This window comes from Tachypleus tridentatus, chromosome 9, assembly GCF_004210375.1.
Source record: "Tachypleus tridentatus isolate NWPU-2018 chromosome 9, ASM421037v1, whole genome shotgun sequence".
Classification (NCBI taxonomy): Eukaryota; Metazoa; Arthropoda; class Merostomata; order Xiphosura; family Limulidae; genus Tachypleus; species Tachypleus tridentatus.
The window spans coordinates 115,182,122-115,201,740 of NC_134833.1; the positions used below are offsets into that span (position 1 = coordinate 115,182,122).

At 32.5% G+C, this 19,619-nt stretch overlaps 1 protein-coding gene across 3 annotated transcripts in view; it reads left to right on the forward strand.

The window, feature by feature from the left end:
- Positions 1 to 356: 356 nt before the first annotated feature.
- Positions 357 to 19,619, forward strand: part of l(2)dtl (WD40 domain-containing protein denticleless) — a 38,449-nt gene continuing 19,186 nt past the window's right edge. The window contains exons 1-7 of one of the 3 annotated variants that reach the window (XM_076456650.1): positions 357 to 642; positions 6,875 to 6,954; positions 9,432 to 9,471; positions 10,129 to 10,224; positions 11,091 to 11,273; positions 11,723 to 11,788; positions 14,130 to 14,239. In XM_076456650.1, coding sequence (XP_076312765.1) covers positions 585 to 642; positions 6,875 to 6,954; positions 9,432 to 9,471; positions 10,129 to 10,224; positions 11,091 to 11,273; positions 11,723 to 11,788; positions 14,130 to 14,239 — 633 coding nt within the window. In that variant the 5' untranslated portion in view covers positions 357 to 584. The remainder of the gene's footprint in view (positions 643 to 6,874; positions 6,955 to 9,431; positions 9,472 to 10,128; positions 10,225 to 11,090; positions 11,274 to 11,722; positions 11,789 to 14,129; positions 14,240 to 19,619) is intronic. The other 2 variants (XM_076456651.1, XM_076456652.1) reach the window with 2 other exon arrangements.

A 19,619-nucleotide genomic window follows, 5' to 3' on the forward strand; every position in this document is an offset into this window, starting at 1 on the left:
TGAAGTGGTAAAAGCTTTGAATTAACTGTTTTGATATTACTGAAAATAGACAAAAAATGTATTTATTTGAATTATTTGTGATTGTATTATTTATCATTGGTAACCTGCAAGACATTACAGCTTTCCAGGTATTGTCTTGTATCAATTGTTTTTGTTTGTGCAATCAACTTAAAAGCGTAATTATATAAATTATTTTTCTTATATGCAATTTTTATAAATATTTTATATAATAGATATTGATGTTTACAATTTATAAAAAAAATAGTAATAACATACAATATTACTTGATTATTAATATCTGGGTACGTCACGTGACAAAATTGCGCGAAAACTTGTCTGGCACAGATGTCTGTGCTGGTATTGTAAGTTGCGTGTGTTTAGTTATCTAGGACTAACAGCAGTACCGTGACATTACGAACAAAAATTCTAAAAAAGATATTTGCCACGTTTGGGCGATTTTTCAAACTCCAAGTTAACATATGTCAGTGATTTGAGTTAGTGAGTATTGTTATTGCTTTCTTAAGTTAAAGTAACTTTTTTAAAGAGAATTTAGTGACCAAAGACGAAAGTCTAAACTCAAGAAAATGAAAGCTTTGTCTATGGACCAATGTTATTTTGGTGTGATAAGTAGAACTGGAACAGGTAAGCTTAACTGTTAATGTAAGAGTTAGATGTTTTATAAATTTCTTACAGCACATTATAACAAATATCGCATTTAATTTCTGCGATTATAGAGTATTGAAATAATTTTTAAGAATACAAGATTAAGCTTTAAAAGTAACCGTACAAGGCCATCCGAGCCTCTAGCCTCTGTCGTCATTCTTTCCCACTAAATTGTTTAGTGTTTAGCAAACATCAGACTGTTTATTAGGGTTAAAGGTTAAAATTAAAATAAGTAAAAGTAACACAATCTGTATACGCTATAGAATAAAGTAAACTTCTTCAGAATTGTTTTATAAATTATAGTTGAAAACTAATTTTACTAGAAAATATGATGGACAACAAAGTATGATTTGGCACTTAAGTCCATCCTTGCACACCTGCATTTTAAAAAGTAAAAGTTTAAATACAGTCTTGGTCATAATTTCATGAAATCATTAGTTTATTTTCCTCTTACAGTTGAACTAGAAAGTAGTGGCATCAGCTGTTGCTGATGGTAACTCATTTCATAAGTTAAACAACTTAGAAAACTAGCTTAACTGGTGCCTGGTTAATCTTTTTTCTCAAGTTGTAAACTTGTTACAAAGTTACATTTCATGCAATCATTTTTTTTAGCATAACCTAAAACATGTGATGCAACTTTGTAAGTACCAAATTTGTAAGTTATTAATAGAAGTTATATGCATATAATATATAAGTATGTAATGATGATAAATATTATGAATGTACATCATCAGGCATCATTTGATTAAGTTGAACACTCGTAAACAGATCAAAAATAGAATTAATGATAACTTGTAATGGCAATACTTCAATTACATAGTCAGAATAACAAAAAACAGTAATAATAAAAAACGATAATTTTGATTGTTTATTCTCTTATGACATTAATCAACTGACTCTTTCCAGTTGGTTTCTATCTATTATGCATGAGATCAAAATTACAATTTCTCATGAAATACTTGCATTTATTATATATACTTAAATATATATATTAAGTCATTTATCAATTATTTGTTGAAATTGACAACAGATCCAAGTCATTCTGTAATACCTCAACATGTTTGATACACCTAGAAATATGGAAATTTAATGCCATCAGCAAACTTTACTAATTGTACACATATCAGTGAGGTAAATAACATTTATGACCAAGGGACCTGTTCATGTAACAAGAGGGTTCCATCTACGAAACTTTATTTATATAAAAAAACAAACTCCAAGTCAGTCCTAATTAGAATGTGATGGTGACCTATTCTAAAGCCCTATGAGAAAAATTAAGTAATTTTAGCTGAAGCAATGTAAAAAAAAAAATATTTTTGTCCTCTCATCCTACCATTCTCACTATTAAGTATTAAAAAACAAAACTGATAGTTTAATAATCACAAGAGCAGACAAAGGTAATAAGACTGTTGTATTTGAAAAACAAGATTATCATGGCTAAATCAATTACTTGCATGATCTTAACAGTTTCAGACATCTAAATATAGATACCACCTAAACATTTAACAATAATGTTAAATCTTTGTTGAACAATGGCTAATCCGTACTTAAGAAACTCCAAGCTGAGTCATTAATTGTTATGAATCTTTGCCTACCATGTCTGTATATGCTTCCTAAACTTTGCAGAGTGAATATCTGTATAAGAAGTATTGTTTCCTGTACTAATGCTCTTGCTCACAAACTAGCACAAAAAGCCCAGAATATTTTCAAAAATCTAACTGGTTTTATATTTAAGTTTAGTATAAAAAACACACACACACAAATTCTGGAGCTTATAGAAAAAAAAATGGAGATAAGAAATAATGCCCATTGATTGTTTCCATTGAAGTTTGTTGTTTTTCATTAGTGTACTTGTAATTATACTGTGAGTGAGTTAATTGATTAAAAGGAAAAATAGACTGCATTCAAACTCAGGAATTACAAACAGTAAAAACCACTTGCTTACATGAGAAGTCCTTTAAATTTAGTGATCAAATATATAAAAAGAATGACAGGATAGCTTTGCTTGGAGAAGTTTTCCTGGATAGTTTAGGAAGAAATTGCTTAGTGATGAAAATAACATAAAAACATTAAATACTGGTACAAATAAGTTAATGATGTGATATATTTCAGGACAGGATTCAAACATCAACTTAACAATTTTGTAAGTTTCCTAAACTCACAAAATAGATCTATGTAATTTGATGAAAACAGAAATATTAATTTTTTAGACTTAAATATTGACATGAATGATGGCATACATTTCTTCAAATTCTTCAGAAAACCAGCTCATAGTGACTCCATTATACATGCTTTTTACAAAGTTGCCATGCTCCATAGTTTGTTGCACAGTCTTATCACTGTATTATTGTCATCTAAAGATGTTGAAACTGAATTGAAAATTGCAAACCAAATTGCTGTTAGCACATTGTTATTTTAAAAATTGAAAGCCATAAATTTAAAATCAGTATATCCACATGCCCTACCAAATGACAACAAAAACAAAAAGAAATTATTCAAGATAAGCTATATTCAAAAACCTTTTTACAAAATATACAAGTGAGCAAAGAAATCTAGAGACTGATCTTTTACTGTAAAAACCATTGAGGAAAAATATTGTACAACAAAGAACTGAAAAGTACTGCAACAGTGTTTATCAATTAACATGTCATGACTGTAATAGTGTATACATAGGCTAAAATGAAACACCCCACAGAAACAGGAATTAGAGAGCAATCTAGAAGTTGGAAATTCTAAAAAATGGATTTAATCTTTACATCCAGCCTTGTTGGATATGGCATGGTGAGGTGGTTAGGGCATTCGACTTATAATCTGGGGGGTGCGAGTTCGAATACCAGTCACACCAAACATGCTTCCTTTTTCAGCCACTGGAGCATTGTAATATGATGGTCAATCCCATTATTCATTGGTATAAAGAGTTGGAAATGGTGACTAGCTGCCTTCCCTCTAGTCTTACACTGCTAAACTAGGGAAGACTAGTGCAAATTGCCCTCATGTAGCTTCATGTGAAATTCAAAACAGACCTAACTTGTTACCCACCCAGTGTGGGTTCTGACGACAGCGTCCACTATGGACCACCTGATTTGACTTGAAATGTTTCAAACGGCAACATCTTACATCAACATTCTTTGATATTGAGAAGGCTTATGATACAACATGGAGGTATGGCATTTTGCAAGACCTCCACATATATGGGTTATGGGCCCATTTGCCCATTTTTATTAAAAATGTATTTTATGGACAGGAGATTCCAAGTTCATATGGGTTCAACACTTTCCCGTTCTTTTCTACAAGAATTTGGAGTTCCTCAGGGCTATATTTTGAGTGTCACACTTTTCAGTATAAAAATTAATGCTATCACTGAACAATTCCCTCTCACTGTTGCAAGTGGGCTCTATGTCAACAACTTTCACATCTCATGTCAGTCGTTGAACATGAGGTATATTGAGCAGTAGCTACAGACTGCCCTCAATCATTTACTGAAGTGGACTACAGGAAGTGGCCCTAACTTCTCTCTCTCTAAAACCATTTGCATGCACTTTTGGCACCAACGGGGTATTCATCCTGATCCTGAACTCTGTTTTGGTGAAGTTGTGCTGCTTGTGGTCCCTTAGACAAAGTTCTTAGGGCTTATCTTTGACCATAAGCTGACCTTTATACCACACATCCAGCAGCTACTAGTCAAATGTACAAGAGCACTGAACATTTCTCCGTGTCCTCTCTTCCACCACTTAGAGCAGATTGATGTTCTACACTAAAGGTGTATCGTGCTCTCATTCAATCGAAACTCGACTATGGATCACTGTCTATGGCTCTGCCAGACCCTTGGCCTTAAAGATGCTGAACCCCATTCATCATCAACGACTTTGGCTCTGCAATGGAGCTTTCTGCACTTCCCCAGTTCAGAGCTTATACATAGTCTCATGAACCTTCTTTGCACCTCTGCCATTTGCAACTGTCTTCTAAACTTCATTCCTAACCAAAGCATCCCACCTGGGGTTGTGTTTTCCTTCCTCAGTGGGCCATACCTTTTCAGAACAGATGATCTGTCATTGTTTCTTTTGGCCTTCGTATCCAGGCACAGTTGGATGAATTGGGTCTGTCCTTGGATAACATTGCTGTATCCACTGGTCAGCCCATCCCACCATGGTTTCTTACAGTCCCCAAATGTGACCTATCTTTAAGTCATCTGAGAAAAGCAGACACTCCCGATTGGAAATACTGTCTGCTATTTGTTGAACATCTTTTGAACCATCTTTCCTTTCCTATTTATACAGATGATTCGAAATCAGGTAACTGTTTGGGCTCTGCCATGGTTTGTTGTCATTCGGTGTTTCCATGCATAATCCCCTCCACAGCTTCTGTGTACACTGCTGAACTGTATGCCATTTTTCTTACCCTGGATCACATAAAAGCTAAGCAGTACTCAAACTGCACTATTTATATTGACTAGCTTAGTTCTCTACTTGCCCTGGAATTGCATCATGTTTGTTTACACCTTGTTCTCACTGATATTCAAAACTGACTGTCCCATTTCTCTTTAACATCTACTTCTATTCAATTTTCTGGATACTGGACCATGTTGGTATTCGCAGGAATGAGCTCGCCGACACCACAGCTAAATCTATTTGCTCTGGTACTATCTTTGCTGTACTTGTTTCATACATGGTTTATGGTCTTGTATTCAATGCTTGGCTCTGTGCCAGCTGGCAGTCGACTTGGAGTGATCAATGCGAAACAAGCTTTTCCAAATAAAACCCTATATTGGACTTTGGCCGTCTTGCTTTTGTGAGTATCGGAAAGAGGTAGTTGTTCTAATTCGACTACATATTGGTCAGTTTTTTAACTCATCATTTTCTTTTATTTGGGACTGATGCACCAGTGTTTAATCTGTATAACACTTAGGCCATAATAAGTCACATTTTACTTTCATGCTGTCATTATGACTCTCAATGATGGCACCATTTTAAGCATGTTTGTCCCAAGGTTTGTCCATAATGTTAGACAGTGTTATTGGTGATGGTGACACTGTCCACCTTGGTAATGTTTTTAGTTTTTTTAAAGGCCATTAATTTTTTAATGCCATTTAAGTTTTTTAATTTGTACATTACACCTTTTTAATGTGGCTCCCTTTTAAAAATAACAGTACACCTAGTTTGATGTGAAATTAGAAACTGGCCGTAACATTAAATACCTCAAAACCAGTACTGGAAAGGCCAACTTCAGGTGACTAACGCTGCTGTTTAAACTACCCATTAGTCATCCTAGTGTGTTATTATACTTTTGCTACACGTCTTTTAAAACCTTTTTAATACTTTCCTTTTTGAAAATGGCCATAACGTCAAATACCTCGGAACCAGGACTGGAAAGGCCAATGTCAGGTGACTGACAGTGGATATTGTACTTACCTGTTAGTCTTCCTGGTGAGTTATGATAATTACAGTTATGCTACAGAAAATCCTTTACAACTTGTAGTTCTTCACTTAATGTTGTAGACTAGATGTAACCATTAATTTTATGCTGTTTATGTTTTTAAACTTTGTTTTGTTTTTACCTTAATTTCATTTCATGAATTTTACTAAATTTAATTTTAACTTTCTACTAGATGTTTGGCACAAATAGCCAAACCACTAAATCAACCAACCTAATTTGTTGAAATTAAATATCAATTTGATCCAGTAAAACACTTCCAAATTTTATATCTGTGATAAAGGTAAACTTGATAGCCTGGAAATTTTAGAAATAAATAAAAGTTTATTCTAGGTATATGTCAAGGGAATCTTCATTTCTTTGTGTAAACATACGTAAATCTGTTATAAAACATATGATGCTTTTAATGACAAAATGATGGATGTGATTTATGAAAAGTACAATTTTCTCATTTTCTCTCAGTTTTGTGAAAATGTAATGCTTTTATATTATCAGTTTCATTAACAATCTCAAACACTTTGATCAGAAGCCCTAAAACTTTGTTCAAAAGAAAATTATATAGATCTTAATTTGTCCTCAATTCCTTTCCATTTCAAGTATCATGGTACTAGCCCTGTTAAACCTTTTCCAATAATTTTATCCTTTGTAAAGTAGGGAGACCAAGACTGAACATAATACTACAAATGAGGCCTATCCAATGGTCTATACAATGAAATAGCCTCTTTAGACTTCTATTCACTTTAATAAAGAATTACTATAATGTTAAAACTTCTTTTTGCAGAGCCTCGCAATCAAGATCTTCAATTTCTGACTACTCGTTTCCAATGTCTTTCTCATGATGACTTCCATGTTCAAGGAGAGGTAAGCTTCATTAACTTGAAAAAGTAGTAATACATATGTAATCTTCTGACTGTTTCAAGAGTGAACATACTACTCGATATACTCTGTAAGGTTAAGGGTTGAAGATGAAATTTGTTACCAATGTGTTAGTATATTCATTGGTGCATTTATTGCACAATTTTGTAAATTTTTCAGTAAGTTTTTAGATTTTGAATTTTTTATTATTTTTATGTTTATGTTGAGTAATCTGACAGTTAATGATAATTACAGCTTAACCCAAGATGGATCACTAGAAATTTATGTTATTAAAAATATATAGGTTATTCACTTTATATTCAAAAAACAGCACAGGGAGTGATAGCACCTGGATTATTTTATAATTTTCAAAATAAGTATCATAAGTTTATTGGAGATTTAGACCTAGATTAAAACTTAAGGTCATTCATGTTGATGTGATAATATAATGGGATATTGTGAAGTTAATAAACTCAAGGTAATGTTTGCAAATTCTTTTATCTAATCAAGACTAAATTTGGAGTGTAAGTTGATTCATTTGTAACACATTTTTCTTTTTATTAAACTCCAAATCTTAGTATAAAGATGATATTTTATTTGTGTATGTGTTGGCCTGTGTGTGCTTCAGCATTCATCACTCAGATTTGACAGGCTTTAATACCATAATTTTTTTTATGGTAATTGAAATCTGTGTGATGTATGACTTTGTTTTGGATATTTCTGTGAGCATCTAAGATTGATCCTGAAATAGGAAAAATTTCTATCTCTATAGGTTTTTGGCTTTGAATGTTAGAATCAATTTTATCTTCCAATGAAATTAGCATCTAATGAGGTCATTAGGGATTTAGTAACAAAAAAAGAGGGAAAGGGAATGTTATTGAACATTTTCGTATATAGTGTTTCTTTCTGAATGGGTACTTTCTGCTAATTTCATTTGGAATATGGCACTACATTTTTCTTAAGTCACACAAAACGGTATTTTCATACCACTGTTGTCCTCAAGGCATGTTTTTATATATCATTAATTCTGATGTGAAGCAAATTCATGTATATTACATATTTTTATTTTTAAAATTATGAGTAAAAACATACAGCTTTATTTAACAAGTCTCTATCTTGTGAAATATATTAAATGTACAATATCAATTTGAGGTATTTTGTGGAGAATGTTGTTTTGAAATGGATTTAGTAAAGATTCTTGTGGAAAAATGTATATTATAGTAAATGCATTGTTGAATTGCATTGAGAATAATATTCTAAATTGTAGAAAAATTTAATGATAAATAATTATGATTTAAACTTTTGCTTAATTTCTAAAGTATAAATCTGGTAATTTTTTTGTAGGATTTGTAATTTTCACTTGAGTGAATATGGCCCTAGTTTTTTAGTTTTAGAAATGCGGAATATTTTTTGTCTCATACCTGAGTAAAAGTTCTATCTGAGGGACAACGGAGTTTACCATAAGAGAAGTAGTTTTTTGTTTTATTTTCTCATTAGTCATTCTACTGCAAGAAATTTGCTTGGTTTACATTCCTAGGGAACCATGGAAGTCTAACACAAAAAGATGAACACTTAATAATGCACACTTCTCAACCTTTGATCAAAACTGTACATGCAGTTCAACTGGTAGCTCCAATTTTTTTTATTTTTTTTTTGGGGGGGGAGTGACATATATTACATTTTGATTCTAAATTCTTTAGGCACATTTGTTCTGTATCTTAGTTTTAGAATTAGGTATTAGGATTTTATCATGCATTAATTGATGAAAAAATCATGGTTTACATTAATGCTACTACAGAATGAAATGCATGTTTGTTTTAGAGATGACAGTCAAACTTCATTGGGTTCCTTCTGGAGTGAAAATTAATGTGATTATAATGTTGCTTTAATTTAAATATATTTGTGTATATAGAAAAGTATAAGATATAGGATTTTCTTTTACTTAGCAGTGAAAGCAAAATCAAAAGTTATAATCAACTCATTTTGTTTTCTCTGATAGAGAGAGAGCAAGTAGATTTTTGAGGTCTAGCAGATGTTTCTAGTGTTTTCTTTCTTGGTTAAGAAAGTTTTATATGCATTTACAAACCTGTTTAGTTACATAACTAGCTTCACAAGTTCTTTGTATGACTATGAATATATTTATAGAAATTTTGTTTTTTTATAAATAAGTTTTCTCTTTCACAACTTACTGTATAATATTTCTTACTCTAAATTTTCTTGTGACCTTGTAATAGATATTTCTGCTTCAGTATTATATTAAGAGATTTTCTACAAAGGAATTAAGTTAAATAAGAAATATTTTGAAACCAAAGGTTTTGTTGTTGTTAAACAACAGATATTTCTGCTTCAGTATTATATAATGTTTCATTTAAGAGATTTTCTACAAAGGAATTAAGTTAAATAAGAAATATTTTGAAACCAAAGGTTTTGTTGTTGTTAAACATTACAAAGCAAGATTGCACTATGTAAGATATTTTCTTTAGGAAGGAGAAGTTCCACCTCTTGCCTGCAAGTTTTGTACAGGTGAGAGTTTTGATAATCTATGAACAATATTCTATTTTATAAAGAAATACTGTAAAAACCTTTTCCTTGTAGTAAAATTATTTGAATAGGTTTATAATATACATCATTAATTAATGTTTTGCTTATTTATAACAACTTTCATAATTATAAACTATTGTTGATTTTGAAATCATTCATGGTTGCAATAATTGGATTTAAAAAAAATATGACTTAAATTTTAAAATCATGCATTAAAAGTAATGGAAAGTAATAGTACAGAAAGGTATAAACCAGTGGTGCTCAAACTATTTTGTTCATGAATCATCAGATTTTTTTATACTATGTGGGAAGAACGTAATGAGATCTGTACACTGTCCCACTTCATTTCTGTAATTGGGTAAAATGTTCATGGACTGCAGATTAAGAACTATTTGTATATGATGTACCATACTTCATCCACTAGCAGTACATTGCAATATTTACATTATAATGTATCTGTCACATATGAAATATAATGCAAAATGTTTAACCTTAAACTGCAAATAGAACTAAATTTTAAACATTAGATTATGTCCTTAGCATTACCAAACATAGCTGTAGGTCCCTAGCTTTGTATTATTGTTTTCATTAGTTGTGTTCGTATAATGTGTGATTTTTAATTAGCATGTGCATTTACAGTTCCAGGTGGTGAACACCTTGTTGCTGTTGCTAGTGAGGATGGTGATATTTTTATTCTTGACTCAAACAAGAAAATTAAAAGTGGGGTTTTGACAAGTAAGTTGCATGAAATTGTTGAATATTTCTATTAGGGCCCTGGTATGACCAGGTGGTTAGGACACTCACCTTGCAATCTGAGGATTGCAGGTTTGAATCCTTGTCACACCAAACATGCTCACCATTTCAGCTGTGGGGTCATTATAAGTGACAGTCAATTTCTTTATTTTTTGCTAAAAAGAGTAGCCCAAGAGTTAGTGGTGGGTAGTGATGACTAGTGGCTTTATTTCTAGTATTACACTGCTAAATTAGGGATGGTTAGCACAGATAGCCCTTGTGTAGCCTTACATGAAATTTAAAACAAACACAAAAAGAATCATTTCTATTAGTCTACAAATGCCATAAACATGCACTGCAAACCAGTGATTCAGTGGCTATGAAATGTTCTCTTTGTGAGTGGAGTTACAATAAAGATAATGGATGTACAAAATCAAGATTTGGAATATGACTTTTTACTGAGAGTTAATTGAACATTGTTGTTTGAACTCTTATTATTGGGTAATGATAACTACATTTTTAAAATGCCTTTGACATAAATTACAATAATAGAGCAAATATACTGATCTTGAGAAAATTTACTCAGTAGCTTGACTTAATAGTTTTATAGACAGACAAGTAAACAACAAATTATATGAGGAAGAAGGTTTTATATATATATATATATTACTAACATTTTTTGTTTATTTCTATTTAATACAAAAATATATCATTTAGAATCAAAATATTGTGAAGTATTTTGCTCTCTCATATTTATTAATTTGTATGTTCAAACTGATTGGCACATTAACCTACATGAAAAGAGTACTTACTGTGTGATGATTGTTAGTGAATGAATTGTGTGTAGGGAGAACATGGTTTTCTTACAGCTTGGAAAGCTCACAACAATGCAATTTTTGATATTTCTTGGATGCCCAAAGAAGCTAAACTAGTGACAGCTTCTGCTGACCTGAATCTGATATTATGGGATGTTCCTTCCTCTCAGAAATTAGTTTCTTTTAAGGGACACTTTAGCAGTGTCAAATGTGTTGACTTCAGACCATTAAGCAGAGGTAAGAGGTGTATCATGTATTTTTATTTGCATGATTGTGTAAAGTAATGCACTTGCAGTTAGATGTACAAGCACATACATATATAGTTTGTTTTTTTTCTAGCAAATGTGTGCTTCAACAATGTTAGTAGATTCATTGAATTACTTTTTGAGTTATATCAGTGTACATTTTGTCAACTAGACTGGCCATCTTTTATTTTTCATTCATAGCATCATTAATCTTTAAAGCTGTTTAACACTTATCTGCTTTTTTTAACATTAAGTTATATTCCTTTTGTGAAACTATTGATAATTTTTTGAATTTGATTACTGAAAACACTGAATTACACAAATGTCAATATCGTTATAATTTCGATGTGGCAATAAGTGAGAGAGAGAGAGAGAGCTAAAATAAACCAAGAAGTTAGTATGACAGGAACACTATTTATTCATTTTTTCTTATTTTCTTAGATGTACTTGCAAGTGGTGCAAGAGATGGAAACATTAATATTTGGGACCAAAGATGTATTAGAAAAGGTTTGTAAGTCAAATTCTTTGATTGTTGAATTTATATTCTTTCTTTATTTCTGAGTAGAAAACTGGAATATAGACAGATTCTTTTATTGATTTTGTTAATTTAAATTTTTGTAATTAATTGACATGTGCAAAAATGAATTTTACCAGTTGTGTTATTACACTGTAATTCTGAAACAAATACTTTCCTCTTTGCACAGATTCTATCATGAAGCCAAAGCTTTCCACCAATAGGAGGGTGACACACATTCATGTGCACTGACTCCCCCCCCATGCATTTGCACTAATGAATCTTCATTGTTCGAAGCACTGTAGTAATCAGGCATGACTAAATTTCTCATTCGTGCTCAATTCAAAAAGATTTTTGTTTTTTTAGCTTCCAAACCTTTAATTTTTTATCACAACTTTTCTAATGACTGTGTTATACTTAGTCCTGAGAGTGTGATGTTGTTCATACTTAAGCCTTGTTCTGCTGTAGCTTTTGGAGACTCATTAACTGTTAGAGTCATTGCTCATTGTATTGTGGATTACCATATGATTTCTGGATTTCCTTCTGTGCCATTGGCCTTAGGTCTTCTCAATCAGGAACAATCCATCAGACTATGTCCTCCTTCACCTACTTTGGTTTGGTAGCATTCTCCCCTTTGTTAAGTAACTTTAATCTTTCCCTCTCTTACTGGATTTTGACTTGATGTATGTTATTCTACTTCTCCCATGTTCTTTATTATTTTTGTTTCTCATTTTATAATCCATAATTCTTGTGTTTGTGTTTTTTCTCTCTACTTGCTATTAGGATTTATGTGGTTTCTTCATAGTAGGAACCTCTTCCTCTCCTGTTTGTGGTTATTTTCAATATTTATTGACATTTTTATCTTTCTTTTCCTGATTTCTGACAGAAGTCTATCTGACCAGCTTGATCATCAGGACCTTTACCTTTGTTTACTATTTAGTTACCTATATTTTGTATTTATATATTTTTTTCTCTCTACTCTTTCCTTTTTTTATCTGTGGCACATTATGCTTATATGATCTGTAGATGTTTGTTTCTTTGCTGTTGGGACTTGGTAGGTTGAGTTACGTTTCTCTCTACTGTATTCCTACTCTCTTCTTCTGTATATATTATTCCTCTGGATCTCTTTCTTTGCCTTGATGACTTTTTGTGGTGTTTGTTTTTCCCTGGTGACTTTGTTTGGTAATATGTAGCTCCTTTTCTCATTTTGTTCCCAGGCTTTTCCCATTTATTTATCTTGCCTTTTACATGTATCTCTTCTATGTTGGTCTCCTTCTTACTTTCCCATTCTGGATTCTAGTCCATCCTTTCTTTCTTGTCTTACATCTACCAGAAGACTACTTCATCTCACTTTCTGCTAACATTACTTTTTTGTTTCCCCCACCATAGTCTCTTTCTTTGTTTCTTTTCCTATTTTTGCTTTCTTCCAACTACACATATAATGTTTTTCACCCAGTCTGCAGTGGTTAATGTGTTGGACACCTTCCTACATGTTTCTTGCCCCATCCTCTTTGTCTTTTTTGTTCCATTTATTCTATTTTGTATCTTTCTATTCCTTACTTGTATTATTGTGTGATTTTATTTCCTTATAGTGAGGGTTATTTACTTCAGTTTTATTTTGTTGTTGAGAGGAGCATATAAGTTTATTTTGACCAAGAATATGGTTAGCAAAAATATCTACTTTCACCTATCCACATTTTAAAATGTGGGTATTAGGTCACCATCATGTCTTTGTTACCTTCTCATTGCTTTTTATGATTTATAGCCAGAGGTGGTGACTACTGCAATCAGCAAGAAAGTGTCTAACAACAAAATTTTGGAAATTTTAGAACATAAAAAATGACACAAGCTAAATCAACTTATGAGTTTTCTTAAGCCAAACTAGATTCTATTTAGTAAGTTTGTACTAAGTTTCATGAGATTTGTTTGTTTTTGCTCTGAAAAGAAAAAAAATGTGAAGGAATATCAGAAAGGATTAAAGCTATAAGATTGGCTGTAGCCATTTTAATTTTACCAACCTTATATCAAGTTTTTAATGCAATAAAAGATCTTTTTAATATTTTTTGTCTTGCTTTTACCTTTGCTTTTCAGTTCCATAACATCATATAATCCACTAATGGCACCCTCTTCACAGTACAGGCTGTTCACTGAGAAATTCTTTCTTTTGCAGCAATTTTTTTCATATATTGAATTCCATAAAATGAGCATTTGATTTCTGTGAAATTGTTTAGTATCTTTAATTCCCTCTAGTTATATATATGTATTAAGACACTGTGTGTGTGCGTGTCTTATGTATAAAACGTGTAATATGGTGACTGTATAATTGTATTACAGATTTACATCATGTCCCAGAAAATACAATATGGAATGCTCATTGTGCTACTTTCCAGAGCACTGGCACTCCTCGACATAAGAAGAAAGAGTCCACTTCTGGACCAAGTACTGTAAGTTTTACAGTACATTTCTGATAATTGATTCTTATTGACTTGATAAGTTTCAAATCTTGCCATTCATTGTTTTAGAATGTTTACTCTAGTACCTGTTGAACAAATAAGGTTATATAATTTTGAAACAAATATTTGTGGGATAATACTTATATATTTGTTTCAGTACAAAGTTTTATCCTCTAACAGAGAGATCATGTACAATGTTAAGTACAAATATATTCAAATTACAGATACATCCATTCAAATAATTTTCATTTGTGATTTGTTTTTCATGTGTTGTAGTTTCTTTAAAGCCATTTTCGTTTCTTTTTTGTCTTTTTTATGAGGGTTTTACATTAAAAAATTATATTAAGAAATTATTTATTCATCCTGTTTGTGGTTTCTTAGGAAGATAACTCATTATTTTGGATCTGTTTATTTTATTAGTGTCTTTTGTTCAATTCATTAATAGATGTTTTGTTTCCTTTATTCTTTTGTTTGTTTGAGATTAATTTTATGCTTAATACAGCTATCTATCATTTTCCTGGTGGAGATGTAAATGATATTCTATGTGACTTTAAAGGAGAAGGAGAAATGCAGTGTTTGAAACATGTTAACAAACAATATAAAGGCATGAAACTTGCAACAGAAAAAGAAAACTGTATAAACTTCTTTAGTATGATCATAAGGAAAAGAGAAATATAAGAAACATACACTGTGAATTTTCCAGAAGAAGATTCATGATGGCATTTACACAAAGTGGTTTTCTGCAAATGAAAAAATAGAATAAAAGATTGGAATCTTGTATTGATGCATAATAACAGCACTGAGATTATTTACCAATGACATTGTGGAAAATGAAATTCAAAGCATTAAAATGTGTAAAATAAAAACAAGTACTAAAACAGTCAATGACACTAATGTGAAAAAATGGAAAGAAAGAAGAACATATGAACTGATCAAAGTACTCAAGAAGAGCAAGAAAAATGTATTTACAGGTGAATACCAAACAATTAGCATAAGGTACAAATACATTATAAAAACACTAAGAGTAACTAAACTGGGAATCAACATTAAAATTTCCTATGGCCCCAGAAATCTTTGAAGTTTTTAGATTTTTAATAATTTGACTGTTATATTCAAGTCAAAATGTTATGGTAAATTCTGAAAGGTTTTGGAAAAGTTGTGAAATTTAGGCAACGATCTGATCTAAAACTTTTAATGAAGTTTAAGGATAAATAAACAGTTGTAAAACATCGATTGAATGAACTGTTTTACTGTGTGCACACCTTCACATTATCATGTGACATGTGCAAGTCCATATTTTTAATAGGTTTGTTGATACTGTGACATAAGTGTGTAAGAAGCTGTTGTTTTTTTTTAAAGAACACTGTTAAATGTTGCAATTTTAGCTATAATATAATAAAAATACTAATTTAAGACGTGTGTAGGCTAGATCTTAAATCATTTCTACAAATTGGGCTCCTGTCACAAGTAAAATTAAAATCTAATGTCCTAGGCCTAATAAGGTAAACTTTGCTCTGTTGTGTTTCAGGATTCAGGTACAGATTACTAATAAATTGTACCTTTTTCATTGAATCTTTATCTGTTGCTGCTTGCATGTGCATATTGGCACTTGTTAAGCCAAGGTTCAATTGATGCTAACTTAACATCGTGTTATATTTCTATGCACTTATGCCAGTTATGGAAAGAAAATGATAAAACTGTATACAATGTTTGTTGAAATGTTATAAATCACACATATTTTTTTTTTATTTAGTCTTTTAGTAGGTCTATGATGTAACCAAGGTCCATAAGTTTATGAAATGTTAAAGGTAGACTAGCATCTTTGATTATTGCACAATTAGGTTTCTGTGCACAAGCATGTGCAGGACAACATCTTGTTATATGGATAGTAGTTGTGTAAACCTGTTTATGTTCACATTGCTGCATTAAGACCCACAATTAACAAGAAATTTCCAAAATAATTCAAAGTCTAATGTATTGAATTAATCACTGCCAAACAAGGTCAATTATGTATGGTATCTGTTTAAATTTACTTGTCATAATATTTTATTTTTAGACCCATTACGTTTTTAAGCACTATTCTCAATTTAGTCTCACAGGGATTTTCAAGAGTTAGAGTGTATAATAATAGTATTCTATAAGAGGTGGGTCATGGGGAAAAGTCATTGGAATTTCAACTACTGTCATTCACACCAGATTTAGATTAAATTGAGGTATGCAGTTGCGAGTGGAGCACAGAAATCACTAACTTCAGAAAGTTTACAGATAAAATAAAGAATTGACTCCGAGGCTGAGGTTCATGATACATTTCAGTGTTTAACAATTTCTGAATAAACTTTCAATACTTAAATATCTTATTCATTTCAGTAACTCTTTGAATACTATTAATTCAGGCTCAATCAGTATTATTTCTGAGTTACTATAAGTTTCAAATCAACTTCTAATGATATTCTTTGATTCAAGGGAAGTAGCGTTGATTACTTACATGAAAACTTGAGCAAGATATACTCTCTGGACCTTGCAGGGGAGACACTAGCATTGCTGTTACGTACATCAAACTGACCATTTCTCTCAGTAGACTGACAGCACATCTTTAGCAACTATGGCAGTACAGAATCAACTGACTCTAATTTCAGTAGCTGACTCTAGCCCAAGAACCCTTTGAAATCAACTGATTTTCTGGCCAAAAACAGCGGTTCTTAATACATATTTTCTTTTGTATCCTTGCAACTTCTCAAGTAGTTTACATGTCCATAAGTAAACTTATAATTTAATTGGATAATTTTTGTAACTCTTCATGATTGGTTGTAGTAGAAGACAATAACTTAGGATGTATCTCTGTCTTCTGGATATTAATCCTATTTCAAACGTTCTGGCATAACCCTTATTTGGAAGTTCTTTCGAAGTTAATGTAAACATATTTTTAAGCTTTCTCTGTGGTATACCAACAACAGTCTGTCAGTATGATTCTCATGTCTAGTCTTTAATGAATTCTGTGTAAACATTCTCATGACCTGTTTCTCTGCTGTGATAACTTCAGTCTGAGAATAATATAAATCTCTGTTTCTCACTTCCAATTTTGATACAGCCTTGGTGTACACTTGACATACTTTCTTTTTTGGTCACATCCTCCGTGTCATATACTGCCAGTTGGGGAGCGTATCGATGTTCTATGTTAAAGATATATTGTGCTCTTATTTGTTTAAAACTCGACTATGGATCACTAGTTTATGGCTCTGCCAGACCCTTAGAGATTCTGGACCCCATTCATAATCAAGGACTTCGACTCTGCACTGGGGCTTTCCGCACCTCCCCGGTTTAGAGCTTATATGTGGAATCTAACGAACCTTTTCTGCACCTTCTCCGTTTGCAACTGTGTTTACTGTATTCTTCGACACTTCGCTCCTTACCAAAGCATCCCACTTGGGGATGTGTTTTCCTTCCTCAGTGGGCCTTACTTTTTCAAAATGGAAGATCTGCCATTGCTCCTTTTGGCCTTTGCATCCAGGCACAATTGGATGAATTGGGTCTGTCCTTGGATAACATTGCAGAATCCACTGGTCAGCCCATCCCCCCCAAAGCTTATTACAGTCCCCAAATGTGACCTTTCTTTAAGTCATCTGAAAAAGGCAGATACTCCCAATTCGAAGTATCGTATTTTATTTACTGAACATCTTTCGAACAATCATTCCATTCCAATTTATACGGATGGTTCCAAATCAGGTAACTCTGTGGGCTCTGCCATGGTTTGTTGCGGTTCAGTGGTTGCACGCAGAATCCCCTCTACAGCTTCTGTGTTCACTGCTGAACTGTACGCCATATCTCTTGTCCTGGATCATATTGAAGCTGAGCATTACTTCGACTGCACTATTTATACTGACTCCCTTAGTTCTCTACTGGCCCTGGAATTACTACACGTTGGCTCACACCCTGTTCTTGCTGATATTCAAAACCAACTGGCCCATTTCTCATTAACATCTACTTCTATCCAGTTTTTCTGGATACCAGGCCACGTTGGTATTCGTGGGAATGCTCTTGCAGACATGGCAGCTAAATCTATCTACTCTAGCACTATCACCACTGTGCCTATTCCGTACATGGACTATAGTCCTGTATTCAAGGCTCGGCTTCGTGCCAGCTGGCAGTCCACTTGGAGTGAGGAACATGACAACAAGCTTTTTCAAATAAAACCCTATATTGGGCTTTGGTCGTCTAGCTTAAGTAAGGTTTGGAAGGAGGAAGTTGTTCTAACTAGACTACGCATTGGTCACAGTTTTTTAACTCATTGTTTTCTTTTATCTGGAACTGATGCACCAGTGTGTAGTTTTGTAACACTCAAATCACCGTAAGCCACATTTTACTTTCTTGACATTATTACAACTCTCAACGATGGCACTGTTTTAAACATGTTCATGGTTTGTTCGTAACATTGAACAGTGTTATTGGTGATGGTGACACTGTCCACTTTGATAAAGTTTTTAGTTTTTTAATCTCATTTAAGTGTTTGATATTTATTCATTATACCTTTTTAATTGTGGTTCCCTTTTCAGAGTCTCAATCTCTCTAGTTCAATTTGACATTGGAAAATGGCCAGAACATTAAATAACTCGACACCAGGACTGGAAAGGCCAATTTCAGGTGACTAACGCTGCTGCTTGAACTACCCGTTAGTCGTCCTGGCGAGTTGTTTATTACAATTTTGATGCATGTCTTTTAACACTTTTATTACTTTACCTTTTGGTACTGGCCATAATGACACATAACTCAGAACCAGGACTGGAAAGACCAACTTCAGGTGACTGAATGTGGTTCTTGTACTTACCTGTTAGTGTTCCTGGCGGGTTATGATCATTATCATTTTGCTTGTAAAATTCCTTTACAACTTCTCTTACTCTGCTTTCTCTTGTAACATTGTAGACTAGGTGTCAACATTGGTTTTATGCTTTTTCTGTTTTTCAATGATGTTTTGTTTTACCTTCATTTCCTTTTATGTATTTTACTACATTTACTTTATTTTTACCTTTTTACTGGACGTTTGGTGCAGATAGCGTAACTGCTTTGTGCCATAAAACACTAAATTAATCAATCAATTCTTTTTTGGTCAGGTTCCATCACTGCATTCCAGTGCAATAGCTAATTCTTGCTTAAAATTTCCTCATAATGGGCTATACATGACATATTTCTCACTTTTTGAAACATTCAGAGTAACGAAAAATACGTCAAAATACTACAGTGCTTCAATTTATCTGTACTAATTTCACATACATTGTTGAGGATGCAATTCTCTCAACCCAAAGCTATTCAGGCTGATTGGGATAAAACAGAAATTGTCAGAACAATGTTTATATAAACTATTTGATACAACAACGGT